Source organism: Gallus gallus, chromosome 1, assembly GCF_016699485.2.
Source record: "Gallus gallus isolate bGalGal1 chromosome 1, bGalGal1.mat.broiler.GRCg7b, whole genome shotgun sequence".
NCBI classification, from domain to species: Eukaryota; Metazoa; Chordata; class Aves; order Galliformes; family Phasianidae; genus Gallus; species Gallus gallus.
Genome location: NC_052532.1, coordinates 124,460,023 through 124,479,556, shown reverse-complemented (window position 1 = coordinate 124,479,556; position 19,534 = coordinate 124,460,023). Strand labels below are relative to the sequence as shown.

Genomic DNA, 19,534 nt, shown 5'->3' with positions numbered 1-19,534 from the left:
CTTGCTTGTTTTCTTTCCAATGATAGCAGCCTATAAAATACTTTCTTTTGCCCTGTATGCCTTTATTCACTTAATTATTAATGAATAGCTGAAGTAACTGTGAGCAGAATGCTGTATTATCTGTAAAAGATATCCAATTGCACATAATATTCCTGATGCTTACGATACTGCCAATTTGCTTTGCCAAAATACCTTTAGCAGAGCTGATGTACTCTTAAGGAGAATGAAAATGCCTTTATTACAACTGTTTTACTAAACTCACTCTCTTAAGCAGCATCAGCCTCTAGACTAGTATTAAGATCCTCTTGGGGATGTTCCTGAACCAACAGGCAACTTTCTGCTGGACGCGGGGGCCTCAGCTGGCTGATATACACCATGCTTTTAAGCACAGTAAAATTGTTACAGGCTGCTCTTTTTAAGTGCCTTCTGTTAAGGTGGTGTAGTTGTCTATCAGTGTATTGCTGAGGATGGAAATAATAACATTTGAAAGGCTCTGAAAAACGCTCATGCAGCCCATTTAAGTTAGGAGTTACCATAGAGTTATAGAATCATTAAGGTTGGAAAAGACCAATAAGATAACCTAGTCTAACCATCAAACTTCGGGCAGAAACTGTACCATCAAACTTCAGGCAGACTTCAGGCAGAAATTCAGCAAAAGAAAGTTTCATAGTGCCTATTCTTAAATACCAACCAACTCCAAAAAGCGTCCGAAGAGGTGAGGAGGAGTTTCAGCAGAGTGTTAGAAGTAGCCTCAGAAGTCATCTCTGCTGCAGTTCAGAGGAATGAGAAATCCCTTCCACAGAAGAACAGGTACAATTTTGCCAAGCAGTGACAGGCTGTATCTGTCTCTCATTCAAAGATAACACAGCTGGCACCTTTTGCAGAGCAGCACAGCAGTTCAAACGTTTTCCTGGTAGAAAACGAGAGGTCTGGATTTTCAGATCTTCCCTAGTGTGACTGCTCAGATGCATATGTGTCAATGCTCAGAAGTACTACAGTGAATATTAGGAAAAAATTATTCTCCAAAAGAGCAGTGATGCAGTGGCACAGGATGCCCAGGGAGGTGGTGGAGTCACCATCCCTGGAGGTGTTCTAGATCCGTGTGGATGTGGCACTGAGGGATGTGGTCAGTGGGCATGGTGTGATGGGTTGGCGGTTGGACTAGGTGATCTTAGAGGGCTTTTCCAACCTTAATGATTCCATTTCATGATTGAAACCACACCTTGTACAGATTGTACACAGACTGTACACCACAGCTATGGGTATTATCTCTGGAGATGGCTGCACTCCACTCTCTCCACTGAATGCAACCGTAAGTAGGCCAGAAGGAAAACAAGCAAAGATGGATCCTAATTTCAAATAGTGATTAGGTTTACCAGACAGAAGGGCACAGCCAGAGTTCCTCTCTTTTATTTTTTATTCTTCGCTATCTAATGCACACAAGGAATCAAAGGGAAACAAGAAATGAACTATGTCCAAAGATTATGTATGAAAGCAACATCAGAGAATGAAGAGAAGAAAAAAGCATGCTCTTGAATGCCTGACACTTTCCTATAGGCGGTAGCCCTCCTAGTCCATTAATTAAACAAAGTCAAAAGGCAAGAGTGGCTGAGACTTACTTCTTGGCCGTCTTTGTCTGTGGTGTCTTCTGCGTGGCCAGCCACGGTGGAGAGGAACTGCAGCAGTCGGTGTAGGGTATCGCAGTTACAGGGAGGTAGGAGATAAATGAGAAGCTGTAAGGTGCTTAGCTGTTCATCTGGCTCTAATACTAAGAGGGGAAAAAAATACATTCTAAGAAAAGCACTCCAACTAACCTAAAATCAGAACAAATATACCATTCCCAAAGCCCAAAGGAACGCTTAGAATAGCTTTGTTTAACAGCTACTTTCCTTGTAAACATCAGAAGAAAAGGAGAAAATTTGAAGGAAATATCAAAGCATAACAAATATTGTTATTGTATTTTTGCTGCGATTGGTCAACATTTTGCCCACAGGTTCACAGGCTCTTCTCTCAGCCTGTAAGAGAGCAAAACCCATGTTGCATACTTTATTGTTGTCACCAGACACAAAAATTCTGTTTAATTTTCTACTTATTACTTTCATTTAGATACAGCTACGGGCTTGCAGAGCACACTTTGGAAGCATTCCAGTAGAGTTTAGGCTTTAAGCATTTTAAATGAGTTTACTTACAATTTCACATCTTCCAGAGGGAATACAAAACTAGAAAAGCAACCAGAAGGGCATTCTACTGCTTATGCAGTCACTTCAACCAGCACGTGACTTTAACCATCTAAAATGGTAGCTAGTGACAAAGGTGGGATAAAAGCAGGACCCCAGACATGAAGGCTTCAGCAAGAAACTGAAGAACACATACTGGGCAGCAGCTTGAGCTTGAAGGGTCCAACTTTACTTTTTCCCAGACTGCATCCAGGTCTTACCATAAATCAATACACTGGGACCATTTTAACGCAACGACTTTGAGGACCATTAACTACCAAGAAACTTGACCTTCTGATGCTAGGTTTCTGAAGTCAGATTGCAATTTTGGTCAGTGAATGGCTATACAAACTAAAATCACTGGCAGTGCTGAGATATCAGGATACAGGTGGGAGTCTGTCATCTGCTTCTGCTAAACCAGTAACAGGATCAGGATTTAACAGATAACATGAATTCATCCTATATACCAATGCAAAAGTGAAATCTCTGTTTTAGTTCTCAGGGCTAATCTTACACAGTGTGAAAACTAAGGAAAGACTTGTGCAAATTATGCTACACAAATATTTGGAGCAAATCAAGGCTAGAGTACTGAATGCACAGAAGGGAGAATATAGTTTGTAGAAATTACAGAATTCAAACAAGCTTTTGCAAATCAGTAAATCAAGATGCTGCAGAGCTCACAGAGTGTGTTGATGAAAGGTGTATAAAGTTCTCTGGTGAGAAGTGGGTCAGGCATGTCACGTAGAAATTCCTTTAACAAAGCAGCAACATCGTGAATGCTGTGCTCTTCGTCTAACACAACATCTATGCCCCGGTCAAACTCTTCACGCAACTGGAAAAGACCATGACATAAAATCTCAGTCACTTATCATTGTCCCAGTTAGTATGTTCCAATAGATAAAGATCTTTCAAGAAGTAACTTAACACTTCTTCACTTTCCTGATTGTAGTTCATGTCTAATTGCTGCTTATTCCATGATACAGAACTTCAAGTTTGTACCAGATTGTAGTAACATTCTTTCCAACTGATGTATGGCACTCTTCTACGAAAAAGCATGCTAAGTAAATGCAGAAATGTAAGACTAATACCAAAGACAGAAACCATGGTGAATAATGAAAACCGGAAGAAAGTTCTTATACCACCTTACTGTGTTATCCTCAGACCTTCTGAAAGACTGAAGCTGCATTTCATAACATGTATTTTTTTTTGTACAAAAACACTGATAATAATAATAGAGCAACGTTAAAGGTTACCAAACTCACACTTCTTTTGTGAATTAAGATTGTATGTATTTAAGCCTAAGTAGTAAACAGACAAGTTCATTAGGACTTCTTGACACTGGTCCCTACACATCTTGTTCCACCCTCCTAGCTTAGTTATACTCATTAAATGATCTTTATTAGGAAATTAATGAATGCCAAACTAACACCACTCTGAGGTATTGCTATTTTTTCAACTACAGTTCTCAGACAATTTCTGTGTAAGTCAAAGGTATCAAACTTCTCAGAGGCAGAAGAAATAGCTCTCCCACAGCCAATATGTCTTTTGACAAGAGAGCAGCCTGACTTTCTGGAGAGACTTCCCAACACTAATAGCAGAAATCCTTCTCCAGGTTGAGAGCTCCATCTTCATTCTTCTCTTCAATGTGAAGACAGCCTGTACTCAACCCTGCACCTCCAGTTAATACCAGCTCAGGAGACTTAGTCCTGCACCCCAATGAACGTGAAAAAACTCTAGGGTGGTTTGTAATGCATATATTTGTTTTTCATTTTCTCTTCCTGCTTACCACAAACAAAACCTGCTGTCACATGCACTTATTTATGTATTTATTGCAACAGTTGAAATAGGACTTCTAACTGAAGGAGGAAGAGAGACAAAACTATGCCCACTTTCTGTACAAAAACTAAAGAGCAGCTGTGAAAGCACACCAGAATCTGAGTACTGGGCTTGGCTTTCCATGGTTCAGAAAATGAATGGAATTTTAATTGAATCCAGACTTTCCCATGTGTTCATGTTGACAGCATTTATTATTTTAACTGCAGGGCCAATGTGATGCTTCCATGTTGTTTAATAAAATAAATTAGTTCACCTAATTCAGTGAATTAGTCAATGTAATATAATACATAAATACCCAAACCTCTCAGTTTCTTCAGCTTTTAAAACAGAGTAAAAGAAAAAACTGATGAAAGTCATGTTTGAAGAAAGGCTAAGGGTACAAGCAAAAGATACGAGCTCTCTGCTTTTTCCCAGAGGTATGATACTAGTATACTCGTCTTTGAATAATAATAAATGTTTTGACATTGATGCTTGTAATGCAAATGACAGGCAGCTTACTTTTCAATACTTTTACTCATTCAGTGTTGATCTAATAACTGTGTCTGCAGAACATGAGTGTTTTCAGCTTTATGGTACATTAGCCACACAGCAGTATTAACTGGCAGAGAGTAAACTACACATCAGTAGGTTATACTGTCCTACCATTCAGAACCAAGTCAGATGAGCTATTCATGATAAATTTCCAAAGAGCCAACCATTATGTTGTGTATTTTTGCAAAACAGTACTATTTTTCCTGGGATCAGGGCTGCCAAGCTTTCTTTTGCTCTGCTCTATTTTGACACTTTGATCTTAAAATTTCTAGCAAGAATATTCTATGCTATCTTTTTGTTACCTCCTCCCTAAGCATCACACAACCATTAAGCACTATGCTCTACTACTCTAACTCAACAAGTATTCCCAGATTTTTGGAATAACAAGGCAATAGTTGAGGAAAACCTCACTTCTGACCTTGTCTCTGGAACCTAACTATACACAACCTCAGCTTTTTCAATGTTTGGATGAGATTAGGAATCGAATGGGTCTGCTCTGATCTTGAAGTTGAACAAGGTGATGTTTGCGAGCCGCAATTTGAGTGTCTGTCTCACTCCAGCTTCTCACAGGCTCAGAGACATGGCTCTGTACTTCCGTATTTCCTCAAAGTCTAATTTTTCCAAAAAAGATTTACAGTTTAGGTTTACTTTGGGAGCTTCTGCTCTGATGAACAAGAAGCCAAGATTTCTTTTTTCTCACACTGTAATCTTTGGAAAATTTCATCATGGTAGACTATCTGGATCTCCAACCCTTTGCTACTTCTGCAGAGCGAAATATACAATGACTATTAATCTAGTGAGATCCTTAGGAAGATTTCACCAAATGTAAAAGATGGCTGAAAACAGCCTGTTATGAGCTAACAAAAACACACTAAAGTCACTGACATAGAAAGCCTGAATTTCTCCAGGTGAAGGACAAGGAAGAAATTACCTGACAGAAGGCAATAGGGTTATTTGTGTCAGACCTGATGAGTAAAAAGCAAATCCATATCCACTCACCTGTCTTACTCTCTTTTTTGAACTTCCAACTCTGAATATTCCCACTGTCTGGAGACCTGCAAGTATAGCACATCAGACAACTGTTTTATTGTATAATTTTCTGTTTAAAATCACATTGAATCAAGGCAATCTGGGCTATCTATGTGCTTTAAAGAGTTAAAAAACACACACACAAAAAAACCAACAATCAACAGAAGCAATGTATTTCTCTATAGGGTTGTACTTACTGCTCTGAGACAAAACCCAGCTGTCTTGGAATAAGCAGTCAGTCAGTAGTTCTCAAGGATCTCACCCACATCACCTAACCTGCAAAATGGCATCTCTATTACATGATGCCATCTTAGTGCCACTACTAATCTGTGAGGGACAGAGGCCTGCGGACAGTGAGGCACTGCTCAACGTTTGGAGGTAGCCCTTTCAGGACTGACAGTGAAGGAAATGGTCAACACAATAATACCTGGACACTGATCTGTGTCTTTTAATACAGGAAGCGGCTGGTGTTTGGGTTAATCCACTGGTTGTGTAGTTCCTATTCCTACCAGTGCGAAGATGAGAATTTCCTTCAAAGAGATGTAAGTAGTGCACTCAGGCAGATGATGAATGGAAGGAACTACTGGGGAGTTGCACACAGTTTGTAGGGCAGGCACTATTTTACAAAAGGAAAGCAAAAAACAAATATTGTTGTACTGCAGGCAATGCAGACTGTTTGCCTGTTGTATCATTCAAACTTTATTTTGGAATGAGCGTTGCCTGCTATTCCATGAGAAATCAGTTCCTGTGTTCTTCTAGCCTTGTACATAGGTACAAAGAGGACATCAAGCCAACAATATAATGCAGTTGATGAATGGACATATATTGTCCATTACAGAAACTGAAAAATTTGAGAGTAGGTGTCACCTTAGAGGTGCCACAGTCTTTAGCAATGAGAATGTGAGTGCAAATCCTCGAGGCTTGAATATACATCATATCTGTGAATATACATCATTTTGTACATGAGTTTCAAAAAGGATGAAATTGTCTATTAGCTTTTAAAGATTTACGGTCTAATAAATGCTACTCTGAAACATTAATCTTCTCTACTGATATACAAGAAATGATAAATAGCATTGTAAAACAAATGCTTTCCCCCTTAGAACAGCCATGAGGTCATACTAGTTGCTGGAGATGTGTAAGCCCACAGTATGTGGAGCTGCAGATTCTCATCAGAGAAATTCAGCTCAGATTTGATCTTTTAGCTTTTAGTCTCAACATGACAATTCTCTTCAAATATTCTTCTCTCTTTGGATAGCAGAAAATTGAATTGATTGAACTGACAGAATAACATAGAAGTAATTTGGTAGTTTAAGAACACTAGCAAGGAATCAACTGAGACCGAGATACTTGCATTGGGCAAAAACTGAAAGCTGGTTACCAGTTCCTGCACAAACATGACATATTTGTTCTACACTAAGGGTCTGCAGGAAGCTTCAGACCTTTACAACTCTGGGACCTGATCCCAGGGGCTACAGAGAAGAATGAGGCCAAAGGTTGTTATGTCTAAAAAACATAACATAAGCTTCTTTTCTAACAATCATATAAAACATACATGAGGAGTCCCTTTGCAGCCTGCTGCTAAAAAATTGGTAAAAAAGACCAATGCATATAGTCACATATATTCAGAATATAAAACATGATTCATCACATAGTTTGGAATGATGTTACTAGAGGATTGCTGCCAGAACATCAAGTCCTCTGTTTTTACCCAAAATCAATGGAAAAACAATTGAGTCTGTCTTCTGAAATCTTCGTTTTTCTCAAAGTCAACCAGTCCTGATGGCTGTTGTATAATGTTTCTGTGGACTGGAAATTAAGTTGAAAATTGAAGAACATCAATATCTGCCCCAAACTATCTCAGATGATTGTGTTGTATGACACTACATTGCACTCTTAGAAAATGCACAAAGAAACACTGTATGTTTTCTTTAAAAGGAAATTTCAATAAAAATATTTCAGCAAAAAGTGTTGAGTAGAAAACAATCTTTGTTATTACAGTGTATTAAGTGGATTAAGCACTTGATCACAAGGATACTCTGCCCGAAGTCTCTTTTTGCTGTCTCAGACACTTTTTTGTTCTCCAAACTCAGTTACCCTTACTTAAAGGATGGAAGTCATTTGTCTTAAAACTTAATCATCCCCACATTTGTCAGCCATGATATCTAGTCTCTGTAAAAGGCTAACAATGACTTCTTTCATTGTTACTTGTAAGCCACATGGGTATTATAAAAGCTTAACATTGTTGTATAAATTGCCGTCCCCCATCTGCAAAAGCCTTTTATTCAGAGACTGTAAATGATTTCTTTCTGGTCAAATTAAGCATCAGACGAAGCATTTGATGCTACATTCACCATTATTTAATGGTTTGTTTATCATCTGGCCATGTGATAGGTCCCTCTGTGGCCAATTATTTCAATTCTTATAAAAAAGTCTTTACAAAACAAAGATACATTGGGAGAGATGTTGAACAGATATCTTGATTAGCTATTGTTTCTGCGTTACAGAAAGCCAGTGGGATGTTTGTGTCTGAATGATCATGAAGCCGTAAGAAGAATACTGGCACAATTTTATAATTCCTTTCAGAGAGAGCAGGTCTGAGCCTGAGACTGGTCAACAGGATTCAAGCCAGGGACTAACAGTAGGCAGTTTGAAAGTCCTGTAATGAACATGAAGAAGCTTCTTAAAGCTTAGTATAATTTAGCATGGGATATTTTTTGTTCCTCTGAACTTCTATTTTCCAATGTTGTTTCTAGCTATGTCTTGTAGTGTAGCATAAATCGTTCATTTAGCATTTACATCTAAAGATCCACTGGTTGTTAAGCATTACTAGCTGGCTTTCAGGCTTTCATTCTCATGGTGTGAGTAAACCTGTAGTGTGTAAAAAGTCATTCTGGCAGAGCTGAGCACTCCAGCACTGGATGAATGACCTCCAAGAAAGTGTTCTTCCTCCATGCTGAATGGGCCAGTTGGCAAACTTGTAGCATAGATCTTCAGTTTGGGAGGAAATCATCTCCTAAGAAATTATTTGTAAGACAGGAAGACGGAAGCAGGAGAGAAAACTGGAGTGGAATTGTCTAGCTTGTAAAGATGTCATTTCAATTTTAAGTATACACTTGATTCTCAAAATACTTATTTATTTATACTTCAGTAAAAATATATCTGCCCCTCCTGGCAAAATGAAATATTCTTACCATGTTTTTCCAAGTGCTGGCAGCAACTGTCTACAAGCCGTGGAACCTGCCTGTAAATAGGGTTCAGGCTTAGTTTCTTATCTCTTGCCTTTTCTTTCTTGCTCTGGGCTTCTGCTGGCAAAGAGAGCTGGAGAGCTTCTAACAACCGTGACTGATTGTCATCAAGATCAGTAATAGAGTCCACAGACATTGCACCCTGTAACATATATATACATGCATAAACATTCAGTATGGCTGTAGAAATCTAAGGACCACCATATCTCATCTAACAATGATTTCTGCCTGCCTGCATTTAAAAAAAAAAAAAACTTATCCAAAATACAATTTGCTCTACCACTTTTATAAGTTGGTCAAGATATAATATTAGAGTAGTGGACGCAAAAATCTGGACAGTACCCATGATATCATTATTATATCACAAGAAACACAATGCTTTACATTCATTTGCTGTGTTTTTAGTGCTATAAAAGCCTGGATATTCTTCAGGACAAGGATGAGTCAGAATTTGTGCATGCAGCTCAGCAGTACAATATTTGCATGAGGATATATACACATTTTTACACCTGATTCTCTACTTCTTCCACACGTTAAGCAACTGTACCAGTGAAAATTATACAAATAGATTTACAGCTCTTTACCGCACAGAGTCAACTAATTACACAAATAGGTATGATTGCAGAGATTGAAATAAACCCATGCAATTACAGAACAAAGACACACAAGAGAATACAGAGGTGAATTTTTTTTTCATGTACTTTCATTTTATGTATCTTTAAATCATTAAAATTCCAATGAAAGCTTTGAACATTGTGTTTGGATTACAGGAAGGCACAAAGGTTCAAGCAGTCAGCAAAGGACAAAGTAGCACAAGCAACAGGAGATTTATGGTATTTTTCAAGGTTCACACCTGAAAATGAATGTTAGTTTTTTTTTCAAACCACAACATGGCTGCTACTTCAAAACTATCATTTACCTCATAGTCTATCATTTCCCTCATAGTCGGTGAACTATTATTAAACTTAACAATGCAAAACATACTTTAGGGAACATCTAAACTTATAAATAACAATGATAACAATTAAAAAAAATAAACTCTCAATAAAACTATCTATTGTACATTATTTTCTTACCTTCTAATGTGAAGAATACTCTTTACCATAACTTAAAATGTACTGTACAGGTACATAGCATAAAGAAAACATAGAATTTTTATAATCTATGCTTTGCTGGGAACTCTAATCTCTTCAAAGCAAGCTTTTCTGCTGACATGTATTTCATCAACTGTCAGCAAGATCTCAGTCTGTTGAATGGGAACTGTTCAACTGCTATGGAATTACCAAGCTCTAGAAGCACTGCTTTATAAACATTTTTACCTTGTAGGCAAGGCAAAGAAATTCCACTGAGATTTCAAATGAAACTAAAACTTTTTAGTTTATACTACCTAAAGGAACGCATGTAATGTATCAGGGATAGTCTTGTGTCTCATAACACTTTGAAGACTTAGCAGAAAAACACAATGAAGATTTTAGACAATTTTTTCTTTGACCCACACCTCTAAATAATTACTGGTCTCTTTGGAATGCAACTTCAGTCTTGATTTCTGAGGTTTCTCAGAAATACACCTGCTTGATTCCCTTTACCATTTCCTGCCAAAAAGAAAGAACCAAACCAAACCAAACCAAGATTCTCTGCGTGTGATCCATGTTTGCAAAACTCCAAGCTGAAGTATTTTCCTATTTTCTTTTTCAAGATCTGGGGTTTCAGACATCAAAATTAGTTGCCTGACACTGAAAATCCTAACACCATGCTCAACGCTGCTGTTCCCAGGCAGCTCACGTACGACAGGTGACTGTCTTTATACCCTAGCTCCTACTGGTCCTTCCCTATCTGCAAAACAACCTCATCCCATGAACCATTATTATCACAGAATCACTTAAGTCGGATTCAGATCCCTAAAATAGATGCAAATACAGTCAGTTCTCCATTATCCTTGGGCACTTTATCAAAGTTGTGGATTAACTGGGACACTGAGCAGGTTTTAATAAGACTGTGAGTTCAGTGGCTGAAGTACAGCACTACTTGGTCAGACAAAGTCAAGGCCAACATCCTTTGCCATGCCAAGCTCAGAATCTGAATAAAGGGGGCAAGTCTTAAGCTAAGCTTAAGGAAACAAAAAGAAAAGTGGAGACTAAAAAGTAGATGGAAAAAGCAAAATGAAAGTGAAGACTATGGGGACGGGTGTGGAATAAAGGACAGACAAAAATATTTCCTACTTTTTTTTAAAAGGCTTTAGAAACCAACATCTTTTACGGAAAGATGAGCAATATGACCATGTATGGAACGGATTGAGTACAAATCATGGCAGATTCAGTTTCACTTTAAACAAGAAGTAGGACCGAGCTCCTTATACACAAATTTTGGTTGCATTATATATATATAAAAAAATATATTAACAGAGAGTCATAATATTCTGTAGAACAAGCATATGGAAAGTGAAGGATCATCAGGCCCTGAAGGATCTTCAGGGCCTTGACTTCCAACTGTTCAGCAGAAATCTTACAGAGAAAAAGCAGCTACTGTGGTATCAATCTCTTTCTTGGATGAGAGAAAACCACAGCACCGACATCAAGAGGACTGCCAAAAGCATTACTTTATATCTCTTAATGACAACCTCAACTGAGCGCTTAAAGACTCGTGGGAATATACAAAAGTGAATGACAGTTAAATGGAAGTGAATGGCATATTTACAAACAATCTCTACAATTTAAAACGCAAGTGGGCTTTGTGGGCAAGCCTGCACTCCAAGAGTCTTTGCAGCATGTATGTGAGAAACTGGCTGCATCAACTGCATGAATCAACTTTTTTTTTTTTTTAATCAGAACATTTGCTTTGTTGAAGTCGAAAATAGTGTAACTTAGGTAAATTACAGGGAGAGAATGGCAGCTTCCTTCGCATCATACTGCTCACCTTAGTCTACTCTTTCTTCTCCATACGTTCTTTTGCATCCTCACGACTACAAACTAACAGATCAAGTTCAACAGCCTGAAAACAGCAATCCTGGTATTAAGAGAATATAACAAGTCAAAACCCAGTAGGCATCTAGGAACTTGGTCCTAACAGAGCTCTATTTCTTGGAGGTAACAGAAGATCTAGATTCCTTCTGCTTGCTGGCTGGTCAAATAGAAGTTATGGATTGTATCTCACTTTGCAAAAGCAACAGCAGATGACCCACTCCTGGACATGTGAATTATCTTTCATATGAAAACAGGTTCTGAAGTCAAGGGGTGTATACAGTGCATTTCTATTTCTTCGTCAACATCTAAGCCAAATTCTGAAAGAAGTTGACAGGTTTCCCTTCACGCACATATTCAAGTGTATTTTGCACTTTTGTGCAAGAACAACTGCCTGTTAATGTGGTCTGGAGAAGTCAATGCATGTGTATTCTGTGTCTGTAATAACACAGACATCTTCAAAGATTATGCCCTCACCTCTGCAGACAGACTGTTGACACTTCAAGTATAAGCTTCACCTGACAGCTAGAGAGAAAGAAGGCAGGTCATGGGGCTCTTGAACCTTCTCTTCATCTGCAATTTACTACAGATCTGCCACTCTTAACACTGCAGCTTACGGAACACCGTATTGCATTTCTCCAAAGCGAGTTTCATCCCTGGGAGAAGATAGGATCCTAGAAAGATTTTCTTTTCCGGAGCCTGTCCTTGTACCCCAGATTTCTGCTCAGACTACTTAAAATGGAGTTTTATTGAAAGTATTTTACTGGGCATTTTAATCTCCAATGCAATATAAAATTAAAAAGCCATACTTTTAGAAACTCTACCCCATGGGAACTCCACTAAAAAAAGAAAGACTTATAATATTGTTATTAGCTGCAGCACTGGAGAACTGGTAATCTCTATGATCTCAGAGCACAAAATTTACATAGAAGGAATAGAAACCTGCAAGCAAATGGTCTACCAGTTACCTATCTTACATGCAGGATTAAAGTTCAACCCAAAACACTGCACTGAGTTCGGCTGCCAAAGGCATTTTCTTAGTCTGTATGCAGAAATTTATTCTTAAGAGCTTGGTACAAATTCATTCTGCTAATTTCTTATTTGCCACTTGAGGACATGATTTGAATTAGGCCATGGGGATTTTTATTAATATTAGGACAAAAATGATTAATAGTTAATTTATTTCCAAGTTTATGAAGATAAATTAACATAAGCATATATACAAATTTTAATCACACAGGTTTAGTCTTCCCCATCTGTAGTATTAGTTGGAAATTCGTGGAACTTGACAAATCTAAAACAATTTAACATAGGCAGGTAATTAAAGAGAGTGAGCTGAGGTTTTCCAAATTATCTGCCTGACACTTTGGGATCTGTAAAAGGTTTGCACGGTCCATATGATCTTTTCCCATCAGGACTGGAAAAAGATTTCCTCTACAGTGAGGGGTTTCTGGTCTTCACCAGGCTGGCTTCCTATCAATAAAATATCACTGTTTAAACACGACAGAAGAAATACTCCACAATCCACAAACACAGTGTTTTTTCTGCCATACTCTCCACAGAGCATGTATGGCTATAGTTATGGGGGTACTTACACGCCTCCTTGCTCGCGGTGCCGGCTCTGGCGTGTTAGGAGAAGTGGATTCGTTTGGTGTTTCTGAGGTGGAGCTGAGAGATGAGTTACTGCTGGAAAGTTCTTTGTTCTGCCTTTTTGCTCCAAATGGCAAGAGAAAGGCCACAAAATCTGAGACATCTCTTTGCTCTTCTCTTTGAGAGTCTTGCTTGAGCTTGTAGGCCCGGTCGTTAGCAATCACTTGTGACAAGGGCATTCCAAAAGCCTGGGGAACAAACTCTGCAACAAAGAAGTTAATATTTACTGAACATCTGATATTTATTTAGTACACAAGGAATTCACTATTAAGCTGTTACAAAGCAAAGCAATCTGAAGTCGCTTTAAATATATAATAATTCTGACGAGGTGCAGGACTGCACAATAATAACAACATTCAAACAATAAAATAATAGTGGACAAGTGCCAGGTAATTGTAGTTCCTGGTATCTGACTCCTGTTTCCAGTTGGATCTTGCATGATATACCACACAGAACCTCAGAAAATCAACTGGGAACAGATCTAATTAAGATCTCAACTTCCATTGAAAGCAACTGGAAGTCAGGCACCTTGGCTACATCAAAATGTTGCAGATGGCCATCGGAGGCTCTGGAAACCTATGCTGAGACTGGGGAGCCTGGCTCCTATGCCACAGCTCTCCCATTTCAGATCATTTCATCAGGTTTGTCTCTCACAAATGCTGCAATGAACCAGAGTGAAGGGCTATAGGCATGCATATGGGGCCCATCACAGGTCAGGATGGTGTGCACCTACCTGCAGACGACATTGTAAGAACTTCCACTATTCAGACTAAGCCTTGAAGGGTATCGTTTCAACAGTACTATAAACCCACCCCACATCAACAGAAGTGTACAGTATATACATCAATACAACTGTAATGTACAAACCTTGAGTACATTCGGGTCTTAACATCAAAATGCCCAGAATGTTCTATGGATCAGAAAAATGTTTCACAGTGAATCAGCCAGTAACTAAAGCTGAAATTCTCATCATTAAGTTTCAAATTTGTACCTATCAAAGATTAGTAGAATCAAAAGCATTGGGTCAGACCACAAATTAGAACTGTTTTGCGTTCAAATGGAATGAATAAAATAGCTACTGAGCCCACTGATCCTGGTGAGCTTCTACTAGATTCCAGCTTCAGACCTGCCAGCATCGGGGATACAGAAGGTACTAGAAATTATAAGTAATTTAAAAAAGAGAGAGCAAACATAAAATCCTTGCACATCCAACCTCTCACAGTCATCTAAACAATTAAAGGCTGAAATTCCTCCTGGGATTGAGTCTGACTATATCTTTGATGACACTTTCAAGTTGTATTAATGTTTACATTATTATTAAGATTAAAGGGTTTGGAAAGAAGAGTATAATATACGAATTCTGAGTGAGGGTGCTTCTACCTGTTTTAACAAAGAGACATGGGCCCGTTCTCATTTGCTGAGAAGGCCCATTGCTCTTCAGAAAATATGAAACATTAAGATGCAAACTAACTTTGGTGGCCAGACAAAACTAGATCAGGAAGCAGATCCTCACATATCAAACAACTCTGGAAGTGACCAGTGAGTAGAATGATATCTAAAACCATCTGCATTTAATTTAGGACAAGAAAGTACATCATTACATGGGTGTCAAGCAATGCAGAGTTTTCCAGTTCCTGGAGCCCAGAGTTAAGCTTGTTCCTCCTACACTCTGGCAAGTATGATTATGAAATGATGAGATTAATTGTACTGAAACTTTTTAGTATTATGGATTATCTTCCCAGTGAACATTTAAGACCATAAGCTTACTTTGAAAATTCATTTGCAATACACATCTGCAACATGACTCCCCTTTGGACTGTCTAACTTTGTTACACCTCCAGCACTCCTATTTCTCTGTCCTTCCGCAACATTTCCTGACAAAAGCCACTGAGCTGGGTGAAAACCTGAACAATAAATATATAAATGCTTTTGTCAATTGTGCTTCAAAATGGGATGGGATGGCTGCACACAGCCCGGTGATACCCAATAGCACGATGATGCCTTTGATCGTACAACATGAGGATGAAATGGGTGGGGATCATCAGGGAATGAGCACTTCTTCAATAAGTGAATTTCATGAAAATGGCCCTGTTCCTCAACTTTGTTATGTAGCAGCCAGTATTTTGAGGTAAGTATTGCTCCTCTTCACAAATCCTCAGGTGTGGGATGCCAGTTTTTCAATTGCTCTTGTATCACTTGCTTAATTAACTTGCTTCATTGTTCATTTCACTGCAGAGCAATGAAAGGACACGGAGCCTCTGCTCTACACTGCTTTGCTGTACGCCTCCCTCTCAGAGGACATGAACCACTTCCCCAGTTTCTCAATATCTGGCAGAGATGGAGAACTGGATGAAAACCAACTGGCTGATTTTCAGACTAAATACAGATGGAAGTGATGCTGGCTGGCAGTGGTAATTACATTACAAAATTGGCAGAATCAGTAACTTTTTGTCCATTTGTTGAAATCAAGAGAATTGGTTGCACCCACCACAGACCAGCTTACAGCCTCAAGTTCCCATCACAATGCTGTGTGCACGGCGGTGGTGGGTGGTGGAGGAGAGCGTGTTTTATAATCTGCTCTCCCCACTACCTTCATGAGCACTCAATTCCAATAATTCCCCTGGTAGACAGGTAGGGACACATCCACTAGCGTGAATGCCTGCCCTTCTGAAGTTTCAGATTCATTCGGAAAAAGAAGAATTTTAGTCACACAGCCATGCAGCCCCTTCTCAGATGGAGGACAGGCAAGTTTGAGGTTCTGGTCTCACAATCCAGATAAAAGCACCAACTGCTGCTCTAAGCTGGGGATCCCTACCGTTGGAGGTGTTTTATTTGTATGAAGAAAATGTTCCTTCTATCATGGGCTCAAACTTTGGTCTGTTGTATAGTTACATGAGTACCACAGTCACAAAGCTACTAAGTTACTTACTGTCTGTAAGCTCAACGAAACTTTGATCATTTTTTCAATTGGAGGAGTGTGCTGCCTAAAAACAAATTTTGGAGAGAGCACTGTGTAAAAACTGGAAACAAGCTGACAGAGTGGGTGATCATGTTGGAAATGCAGACTTACATGTTTAGCCTAAATAGAAGCATGTATGTGCTTGATTTCTGATCCACTTTGCTTTGAGCGCTTACTGGCACCAGAGACAATTCAAGACTCTGTAGAAGTGTGTCATTTCTATTACAAGAAAGTCCATCTTGCAGCTGACAAGATTATTAATTGTGATTGAAACTGGTATGTTTCTAAAAAATCCTTCTGTTACGGTAAATCAGCATTTTTGATTAAAAAAAAAAAAAAAAAAAAAAAAACAACAGCATTTCACAGAAATATTTTCAGCCAGATCAAATAAGAGTTTCTGTGACCAGAAATCAGAAATCCTGTTCTTTGTTAGCCAAATTATGATAACCAGGATGCTAACCCACAGAGTTAGCCTACCTGGCCTCATGCCACCTAACCCCAGTATAGATTCAAAGTCTTATCTGAAGATCCCGGGAGTGAAAATTGTGGTTTCCATCCCACAAACTACAACGATCTATTAAGATCCTCTGAGGTCTATACTTTAGACCCTAATAAGGTTTACAATGCTAATAAAGCAAATAGTACACAATACAGCAATTTCAGATAGTCTCTTTAGCCTTTCGTTGTGAGGTTTTTTGTTTATTTTTTCTGAGTGCAGCTTAAATGCTGTTTTTGAGACGATGAAATCCTGTGACTCAGCTCAACAGAGGTGCTCCTACTGATCACATTTAAGTGATAGAAACAGAGTGAGAAACAGTTAAGACATGCTTTAAGAGGGATATTGAAACAGAAGGGGGTCTATCTACTCCTGAAGCTGCATACCCCAGAGTTGCAATTCTCAGAAACTACAGCAGACACAGCAATTGAGCAGCAGGAATGTGTCAAGTATTTACATTCCACACAGAAACATCAGGAAAAGGTTGCTCAACAAATCATATAACAAATGATTATTACTTCTAAGCAAGTCTCTTGGTTCACCTGTAGAGTTTACTAGAACCAAGAGAAAATGGATGTGGTTTACTGATAATATATTTCAGGAGAAATCCTTTCTGAGAGGCATCTCCCCCAGGAATGTTGGTGGGTACTTTCCAAGCTGGCATGCTTATGCTGACCCCGTCATTGCTATCAGCAGACAGATGAAAGGTTCCACTTCTGCTGTCATCAAAATTAGCAGTGAATTTGCAAGGGAACAGTACCCGGCCACCAGCATGTGGAGCATCCTGAGAATTTCTTATTCTGAGCAGCGCTGACATTTTAATGCTCCTCCAGCCACAGTACTGTTTGTCAGCAGCTAAACCAAGTGTTTGGAGACAACACAATTCAGAATCACGATGTCCATAAACCACAAGGAGTCATCGTAGAGAAAAGCAGAGATACTGGATGGTAACAGCTGAAAACACTGCTTAAATATCTGGGTGGAGTGCTGCACTCCTGTTTCATTCATTGACATCCGGCAAGGTTTGCTATATCCTGTTCTGATGAGTCACTCAGAGATGTAAAAACAAATGAAAACACTTATTCCAGATTTTCTTTTTCTTCTAATTAGGTTTTGACAGATGTACCTGTCAAAAAGGACAAAATAAAGATATCAATCTTGTTTAAAGTGCATTCAATTCTACTTCAGTGTCTTTGTTGGCCTTCAGAAGCATTAACAGCTTGCTCCTAACAACTTAGGAGTCAGGTTGATCAACCTATCAAAAAAAAAAAAGTGATGTCAGGAGAGTAAAATCTCCACAGATTGGAATAAGTCCTACCATATGAGTAATTAAATCTCAGAACAATCCTATAAGAAATGAGTGCCACATCTGTGAGCACAGACATCTCATGGAGTGGGGTCGAGGATAACAGTCTTCAAGACCAACCTGAGATGCTGTACCTCCACAGGCAGAGTAATTCCACAAGTTCATGCCCCAGGGCACTTCAGTGTATGTCAGTGCTAAAGTATCAGGCAAAACTAAGAAGAAAATCCACTTGGCTCTTTTTCAGGAACTGCCCACACCTGAAGACACAAAGCTGACTGCAAGCAAAATAAACCACACGTAGGGCTCACCCCTTGTGCTCTCTACAGCAAACCCTCTGTTCTGCATCCCCAGTAATCAGGACTGCGGCCTACTTTGCGCCACCTTCATCTCCTTCACTTTTGGATGCCAATTACACACAGGATCACACATTGGGTGACAGACCACAGTGCTGCGTGTTTGTCAGGATTAACATTCAGATAGCTATTCATTCAAAAAGTACTTTTCAGGTGACACATACTCCAGGTGAATCCTAACTAAATGGCCCTTTGGCTTCTGTTTGTCCTAATATGCGGGTTCTCTCAGGCTGGAATACAAGAAACTCAAAAATATTTTGAATTACTCAGGTACTCTTCAGCAGTAACTGTGCTTATGAATATGATGCTCAAGTGAGGGGAGGGGAATGCTCCTTGCATAAAGGCAGCTGCAACTCATCTATAAAAAGCATCCTGCAAATCAGCTTCCCTGTTTCCACTTTGACGTCCTTCCTGTTCTCGCAGCTCGTCTCTGAGGAGGGTACAGTGTGATCAGTCATCACTAAAAGAAAAAAGGGAAGAGAGGCAGGCATTCCTTACAGGCATGAGGCGGAGGGATGCGCAAGGGTGAACAGTGCACGCCGCTGGCCTTTTGTGCGCACACACCCACATCCACAGCTCAGAGTGTTTGTTTTGGACCGGTTGCCCAGTAATGGAAGATATTCCCTTTATAAAATAAACGATAGAAATGCTTTTTAAAAAAACACCATGGTACGGATCAGGGTAATACTTTCAGCTTGCTGTGACACAAAAGGACAGAGATTATCTCTGACTCGAACTTTGGCAACACAGGGACCATTGTTCAGGGCAGCAGGTACAGCTCTGCCAAGACATGAGGACGAGCAGAACAAAGACACGAGGCCTTGCATTTTTCTTGCAAAAGCCAGCTCATTACCTCAAAGCTCTGCAACTCCGTGGTTTTGAATTTATGAGTTCTACATCCCTGCCCATTATGCTAAGCCCTCCAACCCTGCCAAAAGCCCTGCATGAAGTCT

General features: G+C 39.3%; 1 protein-coding gene across 10 annotated transcripts in view; it reads right to left on the bottom strand.

The window, feature by feature from the left end:
* The window catches only part of ARHGAP6 (Rho GTPase activating protein 6), a 309,403-nt gene that overhangs the window by 16,981 nt on the left and 272,888 nt on the right, over window positions 1-19,534 (bottom strand). For all 10 annotated transcript variants that reach the window (XM_416840.8, XM_040662377.2, XM_040662387.2 and 7 more), the window contains 5 exons: window positions 13,413-13,669; window positions 8,807-9,002; window positions 5,583-5,638; window positions 2,898-3,048; window positions 1,620-1,768 (listed from right to left, as the gene is read on the bottom strand). In XM_416840.8, coding sequence (XP_416840.5) covers window positions 1,620-1,768; window positions 2,898-3,048; window positions 5,583-5,638; window positions 8,807-9,002; window positions 13,413-13,669 — 809 coding nt within the window. The remainder of the gene's footprint in view (window positions 1-1,619; window positions 1,769-2,897; window positions 3,049-5,582; window positions 5,639-8,806; window positions 9,003-13,412; window positions 13,670-19,534) is intronic.